Genomic DNA, 17,593 nt, shown 5'->3' on the forward strand with positions numbered 1-17,593 from the left:
TTTTATTGCATATCAATTCCTCAAGCCTCTCACATGTGCAATATCGATGAAAGTGCAAATTGAGTTATTTCTTTTAGTATCTCCGTTTGTGATACTTGTTGCCTTTCTCAAATGCATCCCAACTATCTTCTATTCCTTGTTGATATTTGTGATGTATTTTAGTTGTTTGTGGTTGAAGTTCATGAATGTACAATAAGATAAAATTGAGCCTTTGGCCATGCTATTAAGCAAAAATTCTTATTGGTATATTGCATGACTTTGTCTTGGATATCATGCTATATTTCTTGTGTATCTATTTTGTGTGTGCATGTTTCTTTGTGGATAAATATCTTTGTGATATTGCTCACTTAGAGAAACTTATACACATAAGAGATGATACATATCCATTCGATATCTTATTTATTTGTTGCGTGTTGATTGGTCATGCTAAGCAATATAATTCATTGAAGACTATGATGATGCTTTTTGCTCATCCTTGTAATAGTCTTATAATATGCTTTATCATGCCTTTCACATATCCTCTTGGTTGAGCCTTTTATTATGGTGCATCTTACTTGTTGCTCAACCATTTGTTTGTTGCAAGTGGTAAGCTTAATTTTCTATCTATGATCTATTGCAAATGTTTGTGTTTTAAATGGTAATGAGGGAGTGAGGATTCCATGTTATGCATATTGTATTCAAATGCAACATTTTATTTTATGCATGTACCTTGGGGAGCTTCCTCATTTGATTTAGAACACTATCTTGTGGTGATCATTAGAGTTTGATTCACTTGGTATCTTTTGTTTTTGAATGATATCATGGGAGTGATGATTCCATGTTTGTGCACTTTATACTCCAATGCAAATTGTCTAGTTTTGTGCACAAACCTTGGGGAGCTTCCTCATATTATTTAGAGCAATCTTCTTGATCTTATCATAATATCTATCTTTCTTTTGGTATCTTCCTTGTGGTTCATTTGGTTGCTTGCTTCATTTGTTGAAGCTTCTTGACTTTGTTATCTTTTTGCAATCTTTGATCCTATCTATAGTGTGATTCCTTCCGAATATTCGTCATTGGATATGTGCATTTGATTCCACTCAAATTATGAGAAATGCACACGCTATGGAGGAACTCTCACTATATTGGCCTTCTAAATTTTTCACCCATTTCGGCAATTGGTGCCAATGGGGGAGAAGTTTGGAGGGTTTAAGGGAATTTGGTTATGTCTTTGCTTTGTGCTTAAGCATGTGCCTTTATTGCATTGCATCTTGTTGCTTTGCATAGTTGAATATTTAGAGGAAACTCCACTAGGCTTTGAATGCCAATATATGCAATGAAAGTCAAGATCATTCACACATGCATATATTATGGGGGGAGTTTGCTCTATATATTCAACTTATTTGTTACTTAAATTCCTTATATAAACCCTCTCAAAGAGATTGTCATCAATTACCAAAATGGGGGAGATTGAAAGTGCATGGAGCCCCCATGTGTGGTTTTGGTAATTAATGACAATCCCTATGGACTAATGTTTGCATTGAGTTATATTTGTAGGAGTTGTCCATAGGCAATTCTTGAACCATTTGTTGGCTTCAAGGTTGCAATAAGAAGAAATTGATGAAGGATATCAAGTGTCAAGTATGTCTTGAAGATGAAGATGAAGTGAGCCCTCAAGTTACTTCAAGACATCAATATGATGAAGAATAAAGAATGAAGTGCAAGTTCAAGATGAGCCAACTCGAAGAGTTCATAAGCTTGAAGCTTGCCATGGAGAAATGAAGTGCAAGTTCAAGATGAGCCATCTCGAAGAGATCCTTTGCTTGAGTCTTGCCATCCATATGGTGATCATGGATATGTGAAGATGCGCCGAAGAAGAAGCTCTCCCATGGTGGATTATGGGGGAGCAATCCACAAGACTTCGTTAAGCAAGCACAAGCAAGAAAGGCGTTCCATCTTGTTGAGGTCAAGATCGTCGTCATCGACCTCAAGTGGAATGCGCAAGTATAAGTTTTGCTCTTGATAGGGTTTCTTTCTCACCGGTCTCATAGTGTAGTTGGAGACCGGTTTATAGTTTAGTTGCCGTACTATCAAGAGGGCTCTCGAGTGAGTAACTCGATCGTATCGTTCGGAGAGAGCTCAAACCTTTGCATCCTTACATCATCTTTCTTGGTTGTTATTTGGACCTTATCCATGTGATGTTTTAGAGCTTGTGCTTATTCTCATGACAAGCTCTAGTTCATCGAAAACGGATTTCGCATAGATCACTTGTTGCGTTTTCGAGTTTGGTTCATCATCTTACTTGGTTTTATTTGGATCTTATCCATGTGATATTTTAGAGCTTGTGCTTATTCTCATGACAAGCTCTAGTTCATTGAGAATGGTTTTTCCATGGGCAACTTGTTGCATTTTCAAGATTGGAGGTTTTACCGGTATGTCTTTTTGAGATAGGTCAAACCTTTCATCATTTGTTTCTATCCTCCTTTGCTGGACTATGATGTTTCTATGCATATTGTTGTAGAGCTCGTTGTTGTGATTTCAACGAGCCCAAGATCATCGAAATCGGAGTCCGGATGCAAAAGTTATGCCCGTTTTAGTTTTGGTGTTTCTGCAGTTTGCTTAGGCCGGATATTTCGGAAATATCCGGCCCCCTCGAAATCGGCTAAGGACCTCAGGAATTGCTGCTCAGTATAGGGGCCGGACATTTGCCCGGATTTTGACCAGGTTTTGGCCCAGAGGCCGGATTATCCGGGGGGGGCGGATTATCCGGCCCTTACTTAGGCCGGATTATCCGGCCCTGGTTTTGCCCAACGGCTCGATTTTCTTGGGGGGTATAAATACCCCCCTTCTTCCTCCTTGGGCTGTTGCTTCTTCTACTCTCTCTCCTCCATTGTAGTTCTTGAGAAGCTTGCCCTTTCTCTCTATCCCTCCATGATTCTTGCCCCATTTTGAGGGAAAGAGAGAGGAGATCTAGATCCACACTTTGACCAAACCAAATCATCTCTTTGTGAGTGAATCTTTGGGATCTAGATCTTGGAGAATTTTGTGTTCTCCTCTTTGTTCTTCCTCTCCTATTCCCCCAATAGCTTTTGTAGCTTTGTTGGAATTTGAGAGAGAAGGACTTGAGCATCTTTGTGGTGTTCTTGCCATTGCATTTGGTGCATCGGTTTGAGTTCTCCACGGTGATTCGTGGTGGTGAAAGCAAGAAGGTTGTTACTCTTGGGTTCTTGGAACCCTAGACGGATTCTACGCCTTTGTGGCGATTTGTTGGGAGCCTCCAATTAAGTTGTGGATGTGTGCCCCAATCTTTGTGTAAGGCCCGGTTTCCGCCTCGAAGGAAATCCCTTAGTGGAACCGTGACCTAGGCCTTTGTGGCGAGGGTCACCGGAGATTTAGGTGAGGCGCCTTCGTGGCGTTCGGTGTGTGGTGTGAGTACCGCATCTTGGGGTGAGGCCTTTGTGGCGTTGGTGTGCATCGAGCAACCACACCTCAAGGTGAGCCTCTTGTGGCGTTCGGGAGCACTAAGCAACCGCACCTCTCCACCGGAGATTAGCACTCGCAAGAGTGTGAACTCCGGGATAAATCATCGTCTCCCGCGTGCCTCGGTTATCTCTATACCCGAGCTCTTTACTTATGCACTTTACCTTGTGATAGCCATCGTGCTTGAAGTTATATATATCTTGCTATCACATACTTGCTTGTATTGCTTAGCATAAGTTGTTGGTGCACATAGGTGAACCATTGCTTAGAATAAGTTGTTGGTGCACATAGGTGAATAATAGTATATAGGCTTTGGGCTTGACAAAGTAAACGCTAGTTTTATTCCGCATTTGTTAAGCCCATCTCGTAAAAGTTTTAAATCGCCTATTCACCCCCCCCCCCCCCCCTCTAGGCGACATCTGTGTCCTTTCATACCTACTTAGGAAACTCCATTGAGAATCATAGTAAACCATATAAGGTAATAGTTCATATTTGAAATACTTATTATTCCTTAAGTCATATGTTCTTCAAAAGTTTTCTTTTGAGGTAAATAACAAGTAACCATTCACCATGTTTTATAGGACTTAAAATTGGAGGTGGCGTTTTGGCTCATAGGAGCAAATGCTCCCATTATACAAAATAATTAAAAAACTATTTTTTAAATGTCAAAAAATTCTGACATAAATTTGTTGGTGTACATCGTGGTATTCTATGTTAGTGCATAAGTTTTCGTGCAGAAACAACATTTTATGTGGCGTGTACAAAAAAGACAAAAATATGTCCTGTACGTAGTCGTGTTATAGCATCAGAATTTGTCTTTTTTATACGAGCCACAAAAAAATTTAGTTTTTTTTCAAAACTTGTGTACGAACATAAAATGTGTAGATGTACATGGAAAATTTTATTTTAGAATTTTTTGACGTTTCAAAATGTAGATTCATACAACGGGAGCAAATGCTCCTATGAGCCAAAGTGAATATCCCCTTAAAATTGACAACTGTTCTTTACATGCTAAGATTATATCCACTTCTATTGCATGGTGTGCTAGTATGATTGTTATGAGGTATTACAACACTTGTATATGACATCAAACTAACCAAATCCTAATAATAACCTTGTTTGTAAGACCACTCTAAGAGTAAAACACACCTTAAAAATCATTACAACTCAATAAACCTAAATTATCGGGGTAGATTACACTTAGAGCGATTGCATCACATACTTATACATTGTAGCATATTTGCCAATCTTTTAAACATTATACTTACCGGACGATGATGCTATTTCGGAATTTGGATTTATACCGTATCGAAGCTTTTGCTTGCATAATCTTGCAGTCAAGAAAAGCAAGTTCATCACTTGCTCATGCTATTTTATTATTTTTATAAAATTATTTGCAAAGTATCATTAAAAAAAATTATTTCATGAATATGTGTATGAGTCCTCCTATGCGTAGGATAAGAGTCATCCGATTCCTGTACGATCGGACTAGAGATTTGGCTTTTGGGCGCACAACCATGACAAAGAAAGTACGCCCTTCTGAAATTTTCAATCAGGCCATCTCGAGCGGGTTACTTAAATCAGAAGCTAAAATTGACAGCATTCGTCCGTTTGCATTAGGCCGAATGGTTGAAATCGAGCGTGCGTCCATTTGCATCTAGAGATGTCTCTAGCGGCCCGACGCATAAATTGTTTTCTCCATTGAAAAGCACATAATTTATATAATTGTAAAAATACATCAAAAAGCTTAGAAATTTAAAAGGGCCAGCATTGGCTTCCTAAAACCTAGCTACGGACTACTGCTCGTCGTCACTGACGATGTCGATGAACTCCGACATCTGGCATGGGACCTGGTACGCCGACAGTGGAGGAGGAGTGGAGGAGGGAGAGAAGCATGCGGTGACTGCTCCCAGGCCATCGAAGGAGCAGGAGACAACGCGTGTGGGTATGTGTCGGCGTGGCTGGAAGAGTCGTCGGCCTCCCCTGCGCTAGCGATGACTTGCGAAGCTGGATGGCGAGGCCCTCCAACATAGCGAGCTGGTCGAGCTCGCTATTGGCCACTGCAATGGTAATGGCCTCCTCCTTGCTAATGTACGGTGGTTGGGTCTCCGGATCCCACGCCGGGCCGCCGTCGTCGTGGTCGTTATTTTCGCCTTGGACATGGCCATTGGAGCCAGCCTCGTAAGAGTGACTCAAGCGGTAGTTCCGACCTCGGTACCGCTCTGGTACAGGAGCTTTTCCAGAACCGAAGGCCACACGGCCAGTACCGCACGCGGTACCGCCAGTGGTAGTACATGTTCCGCGGGGAAGCGGTAGTACCAACCAGGCGGTTCTAGCTCGCTTGTACCTGTTGTTGAGGGTGGTAGCGGCACTACCGCTCCCAAGACCGGTACTACCGGTCATGCAGAAAACACATGCAGAAAATGGGCGTCGCCAACGGCTCTTAAAAAGGCTCGGATGTCACCTCACCTTCAATGCCCTGCCATTGAAGCCGTTGCGACGCCACCCACCAGCGCACGCGCGCGAAAGGCGAGGCATGCCATTAACGCGACGCAAAAAGCTACAACGCGCCGCCCATCAATTATGCCGCGCTGAAGACGAAGCACCAATATCGCTGACAGGGGGGGCCCGTCCGCCCAAACGCATTCGCGGAGCATTCTTTTGGGGCGCGTTTGCGCCTGGGCAGACAGACCGGACACTATGCATTCGTTTACGTCGCCTGTTGAAGATGCCCTTAGCACATATGAGATTCTCATTGTGGTGCTCTGTGCAATTTTGCTCTTCATCCATGGCGGACTGATATATCTCAATCGCCCAGCAAGAACAAGTTAAATTGCTTCGGATCGGGATTTAGAAACCATAAGAAAACGCTCGGCAGTATTGCGGATTTGAGTTTGGGCTCGACTTAGACACTAGGGAGGAAAGGGGAATTAACTAGCACTAGGTGGTATCGTACACAGATCGGATGGGAGTTGTCGTTTGTGAAGCATTTCCGTACGTGTATAGATGTCCTAAATACTTGTGCGAAATTTTGTTAGAAATTGTGTTGTATTTTCAGCTACAAGGAGGAAAGAAATTTATGGTTGTAGCTGTGTGTAGGTGTAGTTTCTGTCAAAAAAATTATGTTTTTACGTAGTTCATAAGACAACATATTTTTCTCCGGAATTTCTACCGTACACTCGAAAAGATTTTATGTGCGTAATTAATCTTACGTTTTTCTAAATTTAGAAACATGATTTTTGAAAATAGGAGCACTGTGCACATGTGGCAAAAGGCACTTGAGTGACTTCGTTTCACTTTCGCTGGATCGATCCGACGGAACGACAGCGTGTCTATACATGTGCATGCTACGTCGCGTCGCCCACCAAAGCAAAAGACGACGTCAAATCGCTGGCGCCGAGCCAAGTTCTCGCGGATTCAGCCGATCGATCGTCGTCGTTGGCTTGTCCGTGACTGACTGCGGGTCGCAGTGCAGCGTGTTCCAGATGGGACACGTACGTACGTGTCGACCTGTGACGGGTTGAAATGCTCATCGATCCCAGGTTTTCTGCAAGGGAAAAAGGCAAACGGCGTGCCTCCTCTTCCTCCTGCTATTTCCTGTCCTAGTAGTAGTTGCCGGTGACTCAATTGGCAATTTTAACAAATATAACTTTAGACGAAAGAATATACGAAATAATCTTCGGACAAAACTATTTCACTCTGCTAATCTTTTTATGTGACGTCTATGCGAGCGACACCATACTTCACCCTGTGACGTCCATGCGCTCGGCACCAAGCATCACACATCCAAAGACGTGATGTCGCTCTTTCAGAGTGCAGCCTACAAGTCATACTCAATGTAGCTACGGCAAAATTACAATATGAGTAGATTTTGGAAAACTCGGATCAAAGCGCAGTTGCCTGTGCTAATTATTTCTCTAATTTTCTCGGTGCCACAAAAAGTTTCTGCAAACCAATAAAAGAAAGCAAGAAACACACTAGTTAATCAAAGAATTGTAACGTTTCAATCACCGTGTTAAACCATGTGTCGGACAACTTTATTTAGTACTCAGCCAGAACTCGTGCCATGCTTCTTCAACGGCGGAGGCTAGTGCGGTGATGAGAACGTGGAGGCCATATTTTATAGTCGGAGAAGAGGCGGAAAACAGAGACGGAAGGAAGGGGAAAGGACAGGAAGGAGAAGTGGCAGGGGAAGGCGCGGCAGTGACGCGTGGTAATGGCACAGCGTTAACGAAACATCTTGACTGCCACTAGGTGACACCTTCTGTCCGGAGCGCCCCTAAATTCTTTGTACGCCGATTTCAAAGATGCGCCTGGAGATGCGGAAATGCACTTCTAAACCCATGTGTATATGCTCATGACACCGCTAAAACATTTTAAAATGTTAAAAAAGTCTAGACAAAAAATTTTATATATATTGACACTATATGTGCACACGTCAAGTTTCACGAACAATCAACATTTTGTGTGTGTAGTGCAAAAAAGATAAACAAATGTCTCGTGAAGAGTCTTTTTTAGCACCGAATTTTTGTGTTTTTCACATATGACCTAAAAAATACCGGTTTCTCATGCAACGACTTTGCGAGCACATAGAACATCAAGATGTACGTGCTACATTTTGTCAATTTTTTTAATGTTTTAAAATATGTTTAAAATGCATTTCAAAAATCAGGAGGGTATGCTCTGAGTGAAAAACGCCTTCTCTTTGAAGATGCTCTTATCAAGATGTACGTGCTACATTTTGTCAATTTTTTTAATATTTTAAAATATGTTTAAAATGCATTTTAAAAATCAGGAGGATATGCTCTGAGTGAAAAACGCCTTCTCTTTGAAGATGCTCTTATCATGTTACCGCAATAGGTATGACAAATTATAGATAATGTGGCTAGTTGTTTAATCGTGTTATCTGATGATTAAAGTTTTTTGCAAGCAATCACACCGAAAGTTGCTGGTTCTTGCAACGAATATTTTGAGTCACTGGTCCTTGCAACAATCTCGCCAAGCATTGCTGCTACGTGCAATTTCCTCTTTATGAGCTAGGGATGACTTGAATACTTTTGTTGTTCCGTAGCAGTGGGTGAGTACTAAACACAAATACACTTGATCACAACTTTGTAACAGAGAACACTTTCCAGTACTTCGCAATAGGGGGACACACATAATTGTGACAACAAATGTAATACTCGGGGCACGAACGTACACATCAGTATCCTGGGACCAGGATACGCAAAACTAATTAGTCATGCTTAGGCGAGACCGTGAGCATCAGCCCGAAGTGATGGCTGGGGAGAACCGGCAGCTGGTTTCCCTTGTCATCGTAATAGGTCACACCCGGAATGGCCTCTGTCCCGATCATCTCGATGCTGTCCAAGTTGAAGTCTCTGAGCTTGCATATGAACCTGTCTGGCCTCGTCCGCCCTGACTTGAAGCTCCGCAGCATCGGGTTCGCTACCGAGTCGTACGTCAACCCCCCGGCGCTGCCATTGTCGCCCCGCAGCTCGCACCAGGCATCCACCCACCCCTTGCGGCCCTCGATGGGGAAGGGGCCGTCGAGGTCGTCGTCCCAGTTCATGTCGCCTCCGAGCACGGCGTTGGGGTCAGCGCGCCTATCGATGTACTCCAGGTACTGGTCGGCTTTGTCGAGCCTGTCCTTGGAGTGAATCCCCGACTGGGAGGGGCCAGGGAAGAGACATGTCGATACGATCAGCTTGTGGTCGCAATACATGGGGTGGAGGCGGCCCTCGACACCTGCATCGACCGCGGTCTCGGTAAGTCGTCTGCACTTCCAGTAGAGAAATACTGACAACAAACCTTTGGGCAGTGATAGCGGCCTCAACCATGCTACATCTGGAATGATATCACCTAGCTGCCCTGTTGTAAACTTGGTTAGCTGCAGCAGATTAAACATTCGTACAAACGATGAGTCAATAGCGAACAATAATGCCTCAGAAACAGGCGAATCAATGAATCTTTCAGTGGTAAGTGTATGTACTAGTATGGCAAAACAGTCCGGAGCATGGCATTTCTCGTAATACTGCCTCCACCATGGAGACTTGCGAAGGATATCCTTCATATACGGCGTGACCTCCTACAGGCGGAATTAATAGGAAAATCATTCAGCAAACACGCAAGTCCTATGTCGTATGATGATATGATCGTACTGTACACGAGACAAAAAAAATGATACACATCGGAAAAATTACACATTGCGAGTGTGTGCGTACCTGCAAGAGGATGACGTCCGGGTCATGGCGAGCTATGAGATCGGAAACCGCCTGCATCCTTCGATACACCGCAACGTGCTCATTGCTCCAGACGTTGTAGGTCATGAACTTGATCTTCCGATCTGCATCGGTGGTAGACATTAGGTCTTCCTTTGGAGCTACTGAAGGAGTGCCCTCAAGCGTACTGTATACCCTATATAGAGAGATTAGAGTCGCGACGCTTCATTTCGATGGGGAGGATATGTACAGGCGGGTGAATTGCAGTAAAGAGGCCACAATCCCCGAGCGGGCTTGGTGAATTTCGACTTCACTGCGGGGAAGCCAACGAGTCATCAGCTGACGACAGTAGCGCTCAAGACGATTCATGCACGAGCTGCTTAAGCTTCTTCCTTTCCCCACAACGATTGATCTTCACGTACGTTTCACGTCCGGTAACTGTCCATTGCTTTAGGATTCTCTCAGTACAATACATGCACACATTCAATAATCATATGAACATTTACACTCTCAATTTAACTTCATGAAACACAAAATTTAAAACAAGATAATTTTTTGTTTTGTGATGAAGGGGTTCGAATAACTAGAAGACAAATATATGTCATAATATTCATGATCCCAAATGATTCGTGAACTCAAAACTAAGATCATCATAATTCCTGATGTTCGTGAGTTTTTTAAACACAATTGACTACAATTAACTTTTCTGTTTTTGGTGTTTTGATTCCGTAAAGGCCAATATCATCAAGAACCATATACCGAGGAATTTCATTTTGAGGAAAAAAATTTCTGAATAAAAATGAATATTCGTTTTTTGAAACTTTGTGTTCTCTGGTTTAATTTCCAATATAGGGATATAATAGATTAAACTAGCTCTATTTCTTGATATGTTGTAAACTTGCAATTTAAAATTTCAAAACTATGATAATATTAGGCTTAAATTCATTAAAAGTACTAGATACTAAAATAATTGATAGCACGTCTGTTCATCCACAAAGCAATATAGGAGCATGATCCGATAAATTCTTAATATGAGGATGTGCCGAAACCGATAATTGGGAATTTAGATTCCCAGTGAGAGTCCAGTAGCACTGGGTCTAACTTCTCTCTAGTTTAATATATATATATGATCATGTGTCTTCTTCTACTTCTCTCAGCTAATCAAGGGCCAGCGCAGCGTCAATCCTAGGCCAATCCATTACGCGCAACGGAAAGTTTGACCTCCATTGTGTCATGGCGGTACCAAGATCCCGACCACCTCCTCGCTCCTCGGCCTTCGCCTCGTCCAGCCATAATGCGGAATGGATGGTCTCTCACAACATTATAAGGACTCAAGGCCATTTACAGGGCACATCACATGATCTCTTGGCCGTGCATTGCAATGGCATCTAAAGGAAGAAATCAAAGTCAAACGAGACACAAGATCATGGTCAACTATTCCCATGTACTATAAAGATATATCAAAGAGCACAAATTCTCTAAATAGTGCAAATTACAAATTAGATCCAAGAAAATTAACTTCCTAAGTGGTATGAATTGGAAGATATGACTCATCCATCCAATGGGAATAGTGTAGTTGAGCAGGTGCTCCCTACACACCCATACTTTTTTGAATTTGTCATTTTTTGTATCTCATAGACAATATATAGAAAGTACATGTCTCAAGCTTCAGTAAAAGTTTACAACTAGAATGTACTATGAAAATAGTACCATTTTCTTTGAGCAATTTTTTGAATATATAAAAATAAAAATAAATTCATTAAATATATATAATACAAATGTCATAGAAATCTCAGTCTTTTTTCCTACATTCTAGTTGTAATGTTTCAGTGAACTGCCAAGTTTCAAACTCAGACGCTATATGGTGCGAGAGAGACAAAAAGAGAAGTTGTCTGAGAGGGAAAAAAAAGAATATCATAGGTCTTGATGCGCCTATGGACACCGCCAGATCGAGGGTGTGCAACTATGACCCTCTCTCTCCGTGAAATTATAAAACCGCCTGCAAGTGAGGTTACTTTGTGTCAGCTCCCCGTCCGAAATATAGCATGCTCCATGTGTGCACGCCCATGTCGTGGCAGTTGGTCACCCGGGTCCCGTCCGTGAAATCTCCGGTCCTCGGGTCATAGACCCGCAATACTGTGACCAGGACGCCGCCAGACCCCGGGGCTGTGGGGACCCGCATCCACACCAAGATCCTACCATCGTCCATAATCGCTAAAGGTTTCTCGAAGTGCTCGGGTTGCCGCAACGATGACGTTGGGAGTCCATGGTAGGGCATGACGATCTGGTGCAACATGGACCAGAGAGCTTGATCAGGGTCGACGAGGTACCATAGCTCCACGCAGGTTTTTCGGTCGTCGTGGCAAGCGACCAGATGACCATCGAGACCTCCTAGCCCGATGCCAAAGCAGCCCGTGGGCCCTTGGATTGGGTCTGGCCGCCACGCTTCCGTATCCAAGCTGAATGCCATGATCCAGTCGTGCTCCGCCGTGTTCAGCTCGGGGTTGTACCACAAGCAACTCGAGAACACCAAGAAGTAGGCAACCCCCTCGACGACGGTCGTCTGTCTGTTGTACGATGGCACGGGAGGTGATACCACCCTGCAGGGAGGGCTTCCCGTGCCCCTCCAGCGCCGCTGGCCGCCGTCGCCATTGCCGCCGCCGCCGAGGGTGAGGATCTTGCAAACGTGCCGCCGCTCTTTCAGGATGATGGCTATGGCCAGCACCTTGTACTCTCCTGTAGGGGCCGCGCGGCCGACCGTGTAAGAGACCGTGGTGTAGTCCCGCGGCGGCGCGTGGTCGGGCAAGAGGGAGATGGCCCCGGTAGCGAAGTCCATTAGGCTGAGCCGCATGTCCATACCGACGACGCCCACCGCCCGGTGAGGGATCACAGCGCGCATCTTATGTGAACGACGGTAATTGCTGGTGCTCACGCGTTTGACGACGCGGCCGGATTCCATGTCTAGGATGACCAAGCAGGGGAGCTGTCCATGGCCGCATATGCCGACGGCTATGCGCTGTGAGGAGTGGCAGCGCCGGTGGGCGGCGATGAAGTCCCGGTGGCAGAGCAGGGAGTGCCATGAGGTGCAGACGGCGCGGAAGCGGCACAGCGGCTTGGCGGGGAGGCGGAGGAGGATGTCGTAGAGCAGGTCCAGTGGCAGGACGCCGTCGTTGCTGGTGCCGGTGACCGGAAGAGGTCCAAGACGAGGATGTTTTCCCGTGGCCATAGATTGAATACGCCGGACGTGATGATTGGGCAACCTAATTTTCTCCTAACTAGCGGAGAAGTCGTCGAACTAATCCCGTTTCTCTCTCGTCTCGCCTGGTAACTAATAACCAAAGTCATACACAAAATCTCTAATCCGATCCGGTTGCTACGTGGTGTTTATACTTGTTTGTAACAGGAAGAAGCCTATGTACGCACCGCCGCCGAAGACGGAGGAATCCGAGGAAAAGAATCGTGCATGTCCTTAGAGAAAACATATGTCATGCGTGTATATGATGTATCCGTCACGTTAAGATTTGTTATTCGTTGCATGACATAGTTGCCTCGTACGCGCCTTGCATGAACCACCGTCATGCATCATTCCTCGAGGCTCGAGCTAAACTATTTCGAGTTTAACATCAAAAAGTTAACGGGGCTTAAATTTATTGAATTTTGGGTATTGGATTCATCATTGAATCACTTTTATCACAATGTCACACTAATCTATAATCTAAAATACGACTATATCAGTTCACTAATGTAAAGACCTTTTAGATGTTTTAAAGTGGACTAGATACAAACCAGAATGAGTAAATGAACACGCCGAAACACGTCTAGATATATGTATTTACGAAAAAAATATCTGAACAATCTTATTAGTGAACAAAGAGAGTAGATTAATATAAAATTGCATATATTGAAAATTCATATGAATATTGATGCTCCCAAAATTTATTTCAGGAAATTCAAAATTTTAAAGATATAAATTTCAGATCAGGCAAGATCTCATTCAACCACAGAATTTGGTTTGGTCGAACGAATATAAATTCTATCACAATAAAACGGATTACACGGAAGGATGACTCTTTGCGTGGGCAAGCATACTAATTAACTCTAATGCGTTTAAACTCCAAGAGGTTTCCCAGATTATTGGATGCACGGATTATACGACCATGCATGTTGGAAGTTTCTTGTTGGGTACCCATAACGTAATGGTGCTGCTCCAGTTGAGATCATTGATGGCGCCTTCTGATTAGTGCTTGCCTTGCTACCGTGTCTAATGCACCTTCGTGTCCTGTGTGCAACAAGCTCCATGTAAACACGGTGGCACGGTTGCAGCTGGGTATTATTGTCCCGTCGGAGAAAGTTTCTGTTCTTGGGTCGTAGATCCGCAAAAACGTGTCGTCGTGGACATGGATGTTCATGCTAGCTACCCGCATCCACATGACGATCCTCCCATCGTCCAGGATCGCCAATGGCTTCTCAAAGTAGACATGGTAGGACAAAGGGTTATGGTGATGGTGAGGCATGGTGATGGTGTATCGCTTGGACCAGGTAGACCTCTGCGAGTCCACTAGAAACCATATATCTATTGCGGTGCTGCGATTGTCGCATGCGACGACTAGATGGCCTTGCAGTTCACATAAGTTGAGGCCAAAAAGGATTACTGGGGTTCGGATGGTAGCCGGTCGCCACGCCTCGCGGTCGAGGTCGAACTCCATGATCCTGTGGCTGAACTCGGAGCCAGCCCTGAGGCATCCCAGCATGTAGGCGACCCCATTGACAACAGGGAAACCCGTGCGAGTCCTCGCCGCCTTCATAGGAGCACTTGCGGTCTCCCTCCACACATGGTCCGTGCAACTGAGGGTGAGGATCTTGCAGGCCTCGGCCTCGCTCGACATGGTGCTTGTGGCAGCAATAGTGAGCACCTTGTGCTCTCCCGTAGAGGCCGACCGACCAATGGTGCACCAAGTGGTGGCGCCCTCTAGCTGCGTGTGGTCGGGCAAGACCGAGATAGCGCCGGTGGCCGGGTCGAGGAGGCTGATCTGCCGCCGGTCCTTGCCGACGACACACACGGCACGCTCATGGCTCTTGGAATCCAGAGAGCAGCAGGAGGAGCCCCCGTCGGCGGCAGCAAAGTCTACCTGCTTGACTTCGTCACCGGACTCCGTGTCTAGGACCTTGGAGAAGTTCTCGAGCACTGCGGCGGCGAGGAGCGGGCCAGGGTTTCGGGCGGCGGCGATGAAGTCCGGGTGGGACAGCATGGACCGCCATGACCTGCAGACGGCGCGGAAACGGCAGATCGGCTCGGTGGGGAGGCGCTGCAGGATTTCCTGGGTCAGGTCTATGGGCAGGATGCCGTCGTTGCTGGTGGCGTCGATAGGAGGAGTGCCCGATCGCTGATGTGGTAGATGAAGAAGCGTCGGAGCCATCGCCATTGCCGGAGATCGACTGGACGTCAGGGGTAGATAGATTTCGTCCGGCACGTTAGATGCTGCTGACTCGATTTTTATTTTATTTTGACCGCCCACATAAATAAATACGGTACCTTACGTAGCCGCCACTCATTATCTTCTCCGCTGTAATGAAATCAGGACTAATAAGGCTATGTTTGGGAAAGCCCTGCCCCAGGCGATAGACGACGTACTTGCCTCTGCCCTCTCCAGTCCCGTCCGTGTCTATATACTCTACTAGCAGAATGCCCGCGCGATGCTGCGTCCCTCCCGAATAATTTCATTCATGTGTAGTAGGCATAATATTGTCAAATAAGCAACATAATATTTGTAAAACAAACATTATCCAGTTTAAGATGGGTTTGTGAACTACGGAAAGGGAACATATGTGCCATTGTAAAGCATGACACCAAGTATATCAGCAGGACTACATAGACTTGCATGTAAAAGAAAAATGCAGTAAATAACTTGTCGACATGTTTAGTCTGGCCCAATTTTCTCAGCTGCTCTGGTTGCTAAATTGTTTTGAAAGGAGGTGCAAGCAAATAATACCGACAATGTCAGATTTGGCTAATAACCCAGTGAGCAGTCGGTTGTATCGGCTGCCTGGCTGATTGTGGCGGCGTACTGCTTGCATCACCAGGGGATATCTCAAGTGAACCGAAGTATGTAGAACCTGATAACAAAGGGATAAAGATGAAAGTAGTAAAATAATGTGGCACTCAGTGACTCAACGATTACCCGAGGCCGCTGTATTCTTCTGGTGAGCCCCCACCACCCAAGGCCGGTCGAATCAACACTCGACAGGCACCACCCCCTGAAGCACAGGTCTGTCCGCCGCATTCCCAATCTCCCCCGTCCCCTACCACCTCCAGAAGAAGCAGTTCCGGTCGCCTCTGGCACGCCCTCCTCCTCCTCCTCAATAAGCAGCACCAGCCAATCTGCCCCGGCCTCCTGTGCCCTCTAGTGCCTGCTCCCGGCCTCCCGCTTCCTCTGGCTCATGCTTAACAACGTCGAGAGGCAGGCCATGGGCTGCCCCGGGAGACTTTCCGTGGAGGTCGCATCATCGATGCATCCACGACGGGAACTGAGGGCTAGGGGCTTCGCCAGCAGATCTCGCCGTGGAGGGCCAGACCCCACCGGGGGCCTCGCAGTGGAGGGCGTGGCATGAACAGATCGGCCATGGAGATCGAGAGATCCCTCTTTCTCCCGGCGCGGTGGCGCAAGGGGGAGAAGTCGTGCGTGCAGGTCTCAGCTAGAGGTTTATTTCTCTGGTCAACGATTCTGTTTCTGCGTCGCGGGAGTAAGACGCACACGGTTTTCATCCGGTTTTTCTCCCGATGCGGGAGGCGAACGACGCGGTTTTTTTCTGACGGACGACGGTTTATTCACGTACGGACACCACCGATCCGCGTTTAATAGTAAAAGAATATGCAATGCTGAAGGGCCCACACATGGCCAGCTTCCCAGCTCTCTCGGCCTTCTCCTTGAATTAATTGGCCTCAAACAAGGCAGGGACAAAGCAGAAAAAATAATATTCCTACTACCTCGTAGCTGTTTAAAGGGTATTAGGTATTATTAATGTTTAAAATAGCTGGCTACAGGATATAGCCGCGGTCTTCCCAAACAGCTATAGCCCGGCTATAGCTTGGCTATAGCCGGCTATTTAAGAACTTTAACACCTTTTAGCGGGTTAATGCAGTTAGCCGCACCATACGGGGAAAGGCTATAGCCGGCTATTTTAAACTATGGGTATTATTGAGTAACAAGTTTGACTATGAATTTGATTATCAAAATAAGAGCTATATGGAACAAAAATTATACCATTGGATTCATACTTAAAAGAAATTTTCTGTGGTACCATTTTCATGTGTTATCACCAGAATTTAACCGAGTCAGAGGTGGGCCGCGATCGAGATGGGCTTGAAGAATATACATGAAAGAAATACGTGAATCGGCCTTATATGTAAAGTTTGGGCTAGTTTGCCCGTGTATCTGTAACATAGTAGGATACGTGTCGGTTAGTTAGAGTTTGGCTCGTGCACGGTTGGGATTATTCCCACGTTAGAAAGTCTACGGACTATAAATATGTATCTAGGGTTTACGAAATAAACAACAATCACGTTCACCACAAACCAATCTAGGCGCATCGCCAACTCCCTTGTCTCGAGGGTTTTCTTCCGGGTAAGCATCATGCTGTCTAGATCGCATCTTGCGATCTAGGCAGTACAAGTTTATTCGTTGTTCATGCGTTGCTCGTGCTGAAGCTTTTTTTATGGCGAGCAACGTAGTTATCTTAGACGTGTTAGGGTTAGCATTGTTCTTCGTATCATATGCTATCGTAGTGCAACCCTGAGACGTCTAGCCGCCCTTACACCTATCTTAGGTGTAGGGACGGCACCCCGCTTGATCTTTACTTAGTAGATCCGATCCGTTATGATTGCTCCTTGTTCTTCAAGGATTAGTTTAATATCT

At 45.3% G+C, this 17,593-nt stretch overlaps 3 protein-coding genes and 1 long non-coding RNA gene across 4 annotated transcripts; all 4 read right to left on the minus strand.

Moving 5' to 3' along the window:
* Positions 1-8,695: 8,695 nt before the first annotated feature.
* Positions 8,696-9,824, minus strand: LOC127346576 (uncharacterized). Its single transcript, XM_051372861.1, has 3 exons — positions 9,684-9,824; positions 9,452-9,547; positions 8,696-9,349 (listed from the first exon to the last, which is right to left on the minus strand). The coding sequence occupies exons 1-3, from the start codon at positions 9,822-9,824 to the stop codon at positions 8,696-8,698; spliced, it is 891 nt and encodes a 296-aa protein (XP_051228821.1).
* Positions 9,825-11,691: 1,867 nt separating this feature from the next.
* LOC127346577 (F-box/kelch-repeat protein At3g23880-like) lies at positions 11,692-12,906 on the minus strand. The gene has a single exon (XM_051372862.1). The coding sequence runs from the start codon at positions 12,904-12,906 to the stop codon at positions 11,692-11,694; it is 1,215 nt and encodes a 404-aa protein (XP_051228822.1).
* A 991-nt stretch (positions 12,907-13,897) lies between these two features.
* On the minus strand, positions 13,898-15,103 carry LOC139838842 (F-box/kelch-repeat protein At3g23880-like). The gene has a single exon (XM_071828859.1). The coding sequence runs from the start codon at positions 15,101-15,103 to the stop codon at positions 13,898-13,900; it is 1,206 nt and encodes a 401-aa protein (XP_071684960.1).
* A 459-nt stretch (positions 15,104-15,562) lies between these two features.
* LOC139830809 (uncharacterized) lies at positions 15,563-16,474 on the minus strand. Its single transcript, XR_011744289.1, has 2 exons — positions 15,860-16,474; positions 15,563-15,794 (listed from the first exon to the last, which is right to left on the minus strand). It is a non-coding gene; the product is annotated as an uncharacterized lncRNA (long non-coding RNA).
* Positions 16,475-17,593: the final 1,119 nt, after the last annotated feature.

The sequence above is a fragment of the Lolium perenne genome, chromosome 4 (assembly GCF_019359855.2).
Source record: "Lolium perenne isolate Kyuss_39 chromosome 4, Kyuss_2.0, whole genome shotgun sequence".
In the NCBI taxonomy this organism is placed as follows: domain Eukaryota; kingdom Viridiplantae; phylum Streptophyta; class Magnoliopsida; order Poales; family Poaceae; genus Lolium; species Lolium perenne.

Coding starts and splice junctions, on each gene's coding strand:
- LOC127346576 (XM_051372861.1), bottom strand. CDS start 9,824: ATGTCTACCACCGATGCAGATCGGAAGATCAAGTTCATGACCTACAAC. Junction 9,548..9,683: donor CGGACGTCATCCTCTTGCAG/GTACGCACACAC, acceptor TTCCGCCTGTAG/GAGGTCACGCCGTATATGAA. Junction 9,350..9,451: donor CGGACTGTTTTGCCATACTA/GTACATACACTT, acceptor AATCTGCTGCAG/CTAACCAAGTTTACAACAGG.
- LOC127346577 (XM_051372862.1), bottom strand. CDS start 12,906: ATGGCCACGGGAAAACATCCTCGTCTTGGACCTCTTCCGGTCACCGGC.
- LOC139838842 (XM_071828859.1), bottom strand. CDS start 15,103: ATGGCGATGGCTCCGACGCTTCTTCATCTACCACATCAGCGATCGGGC.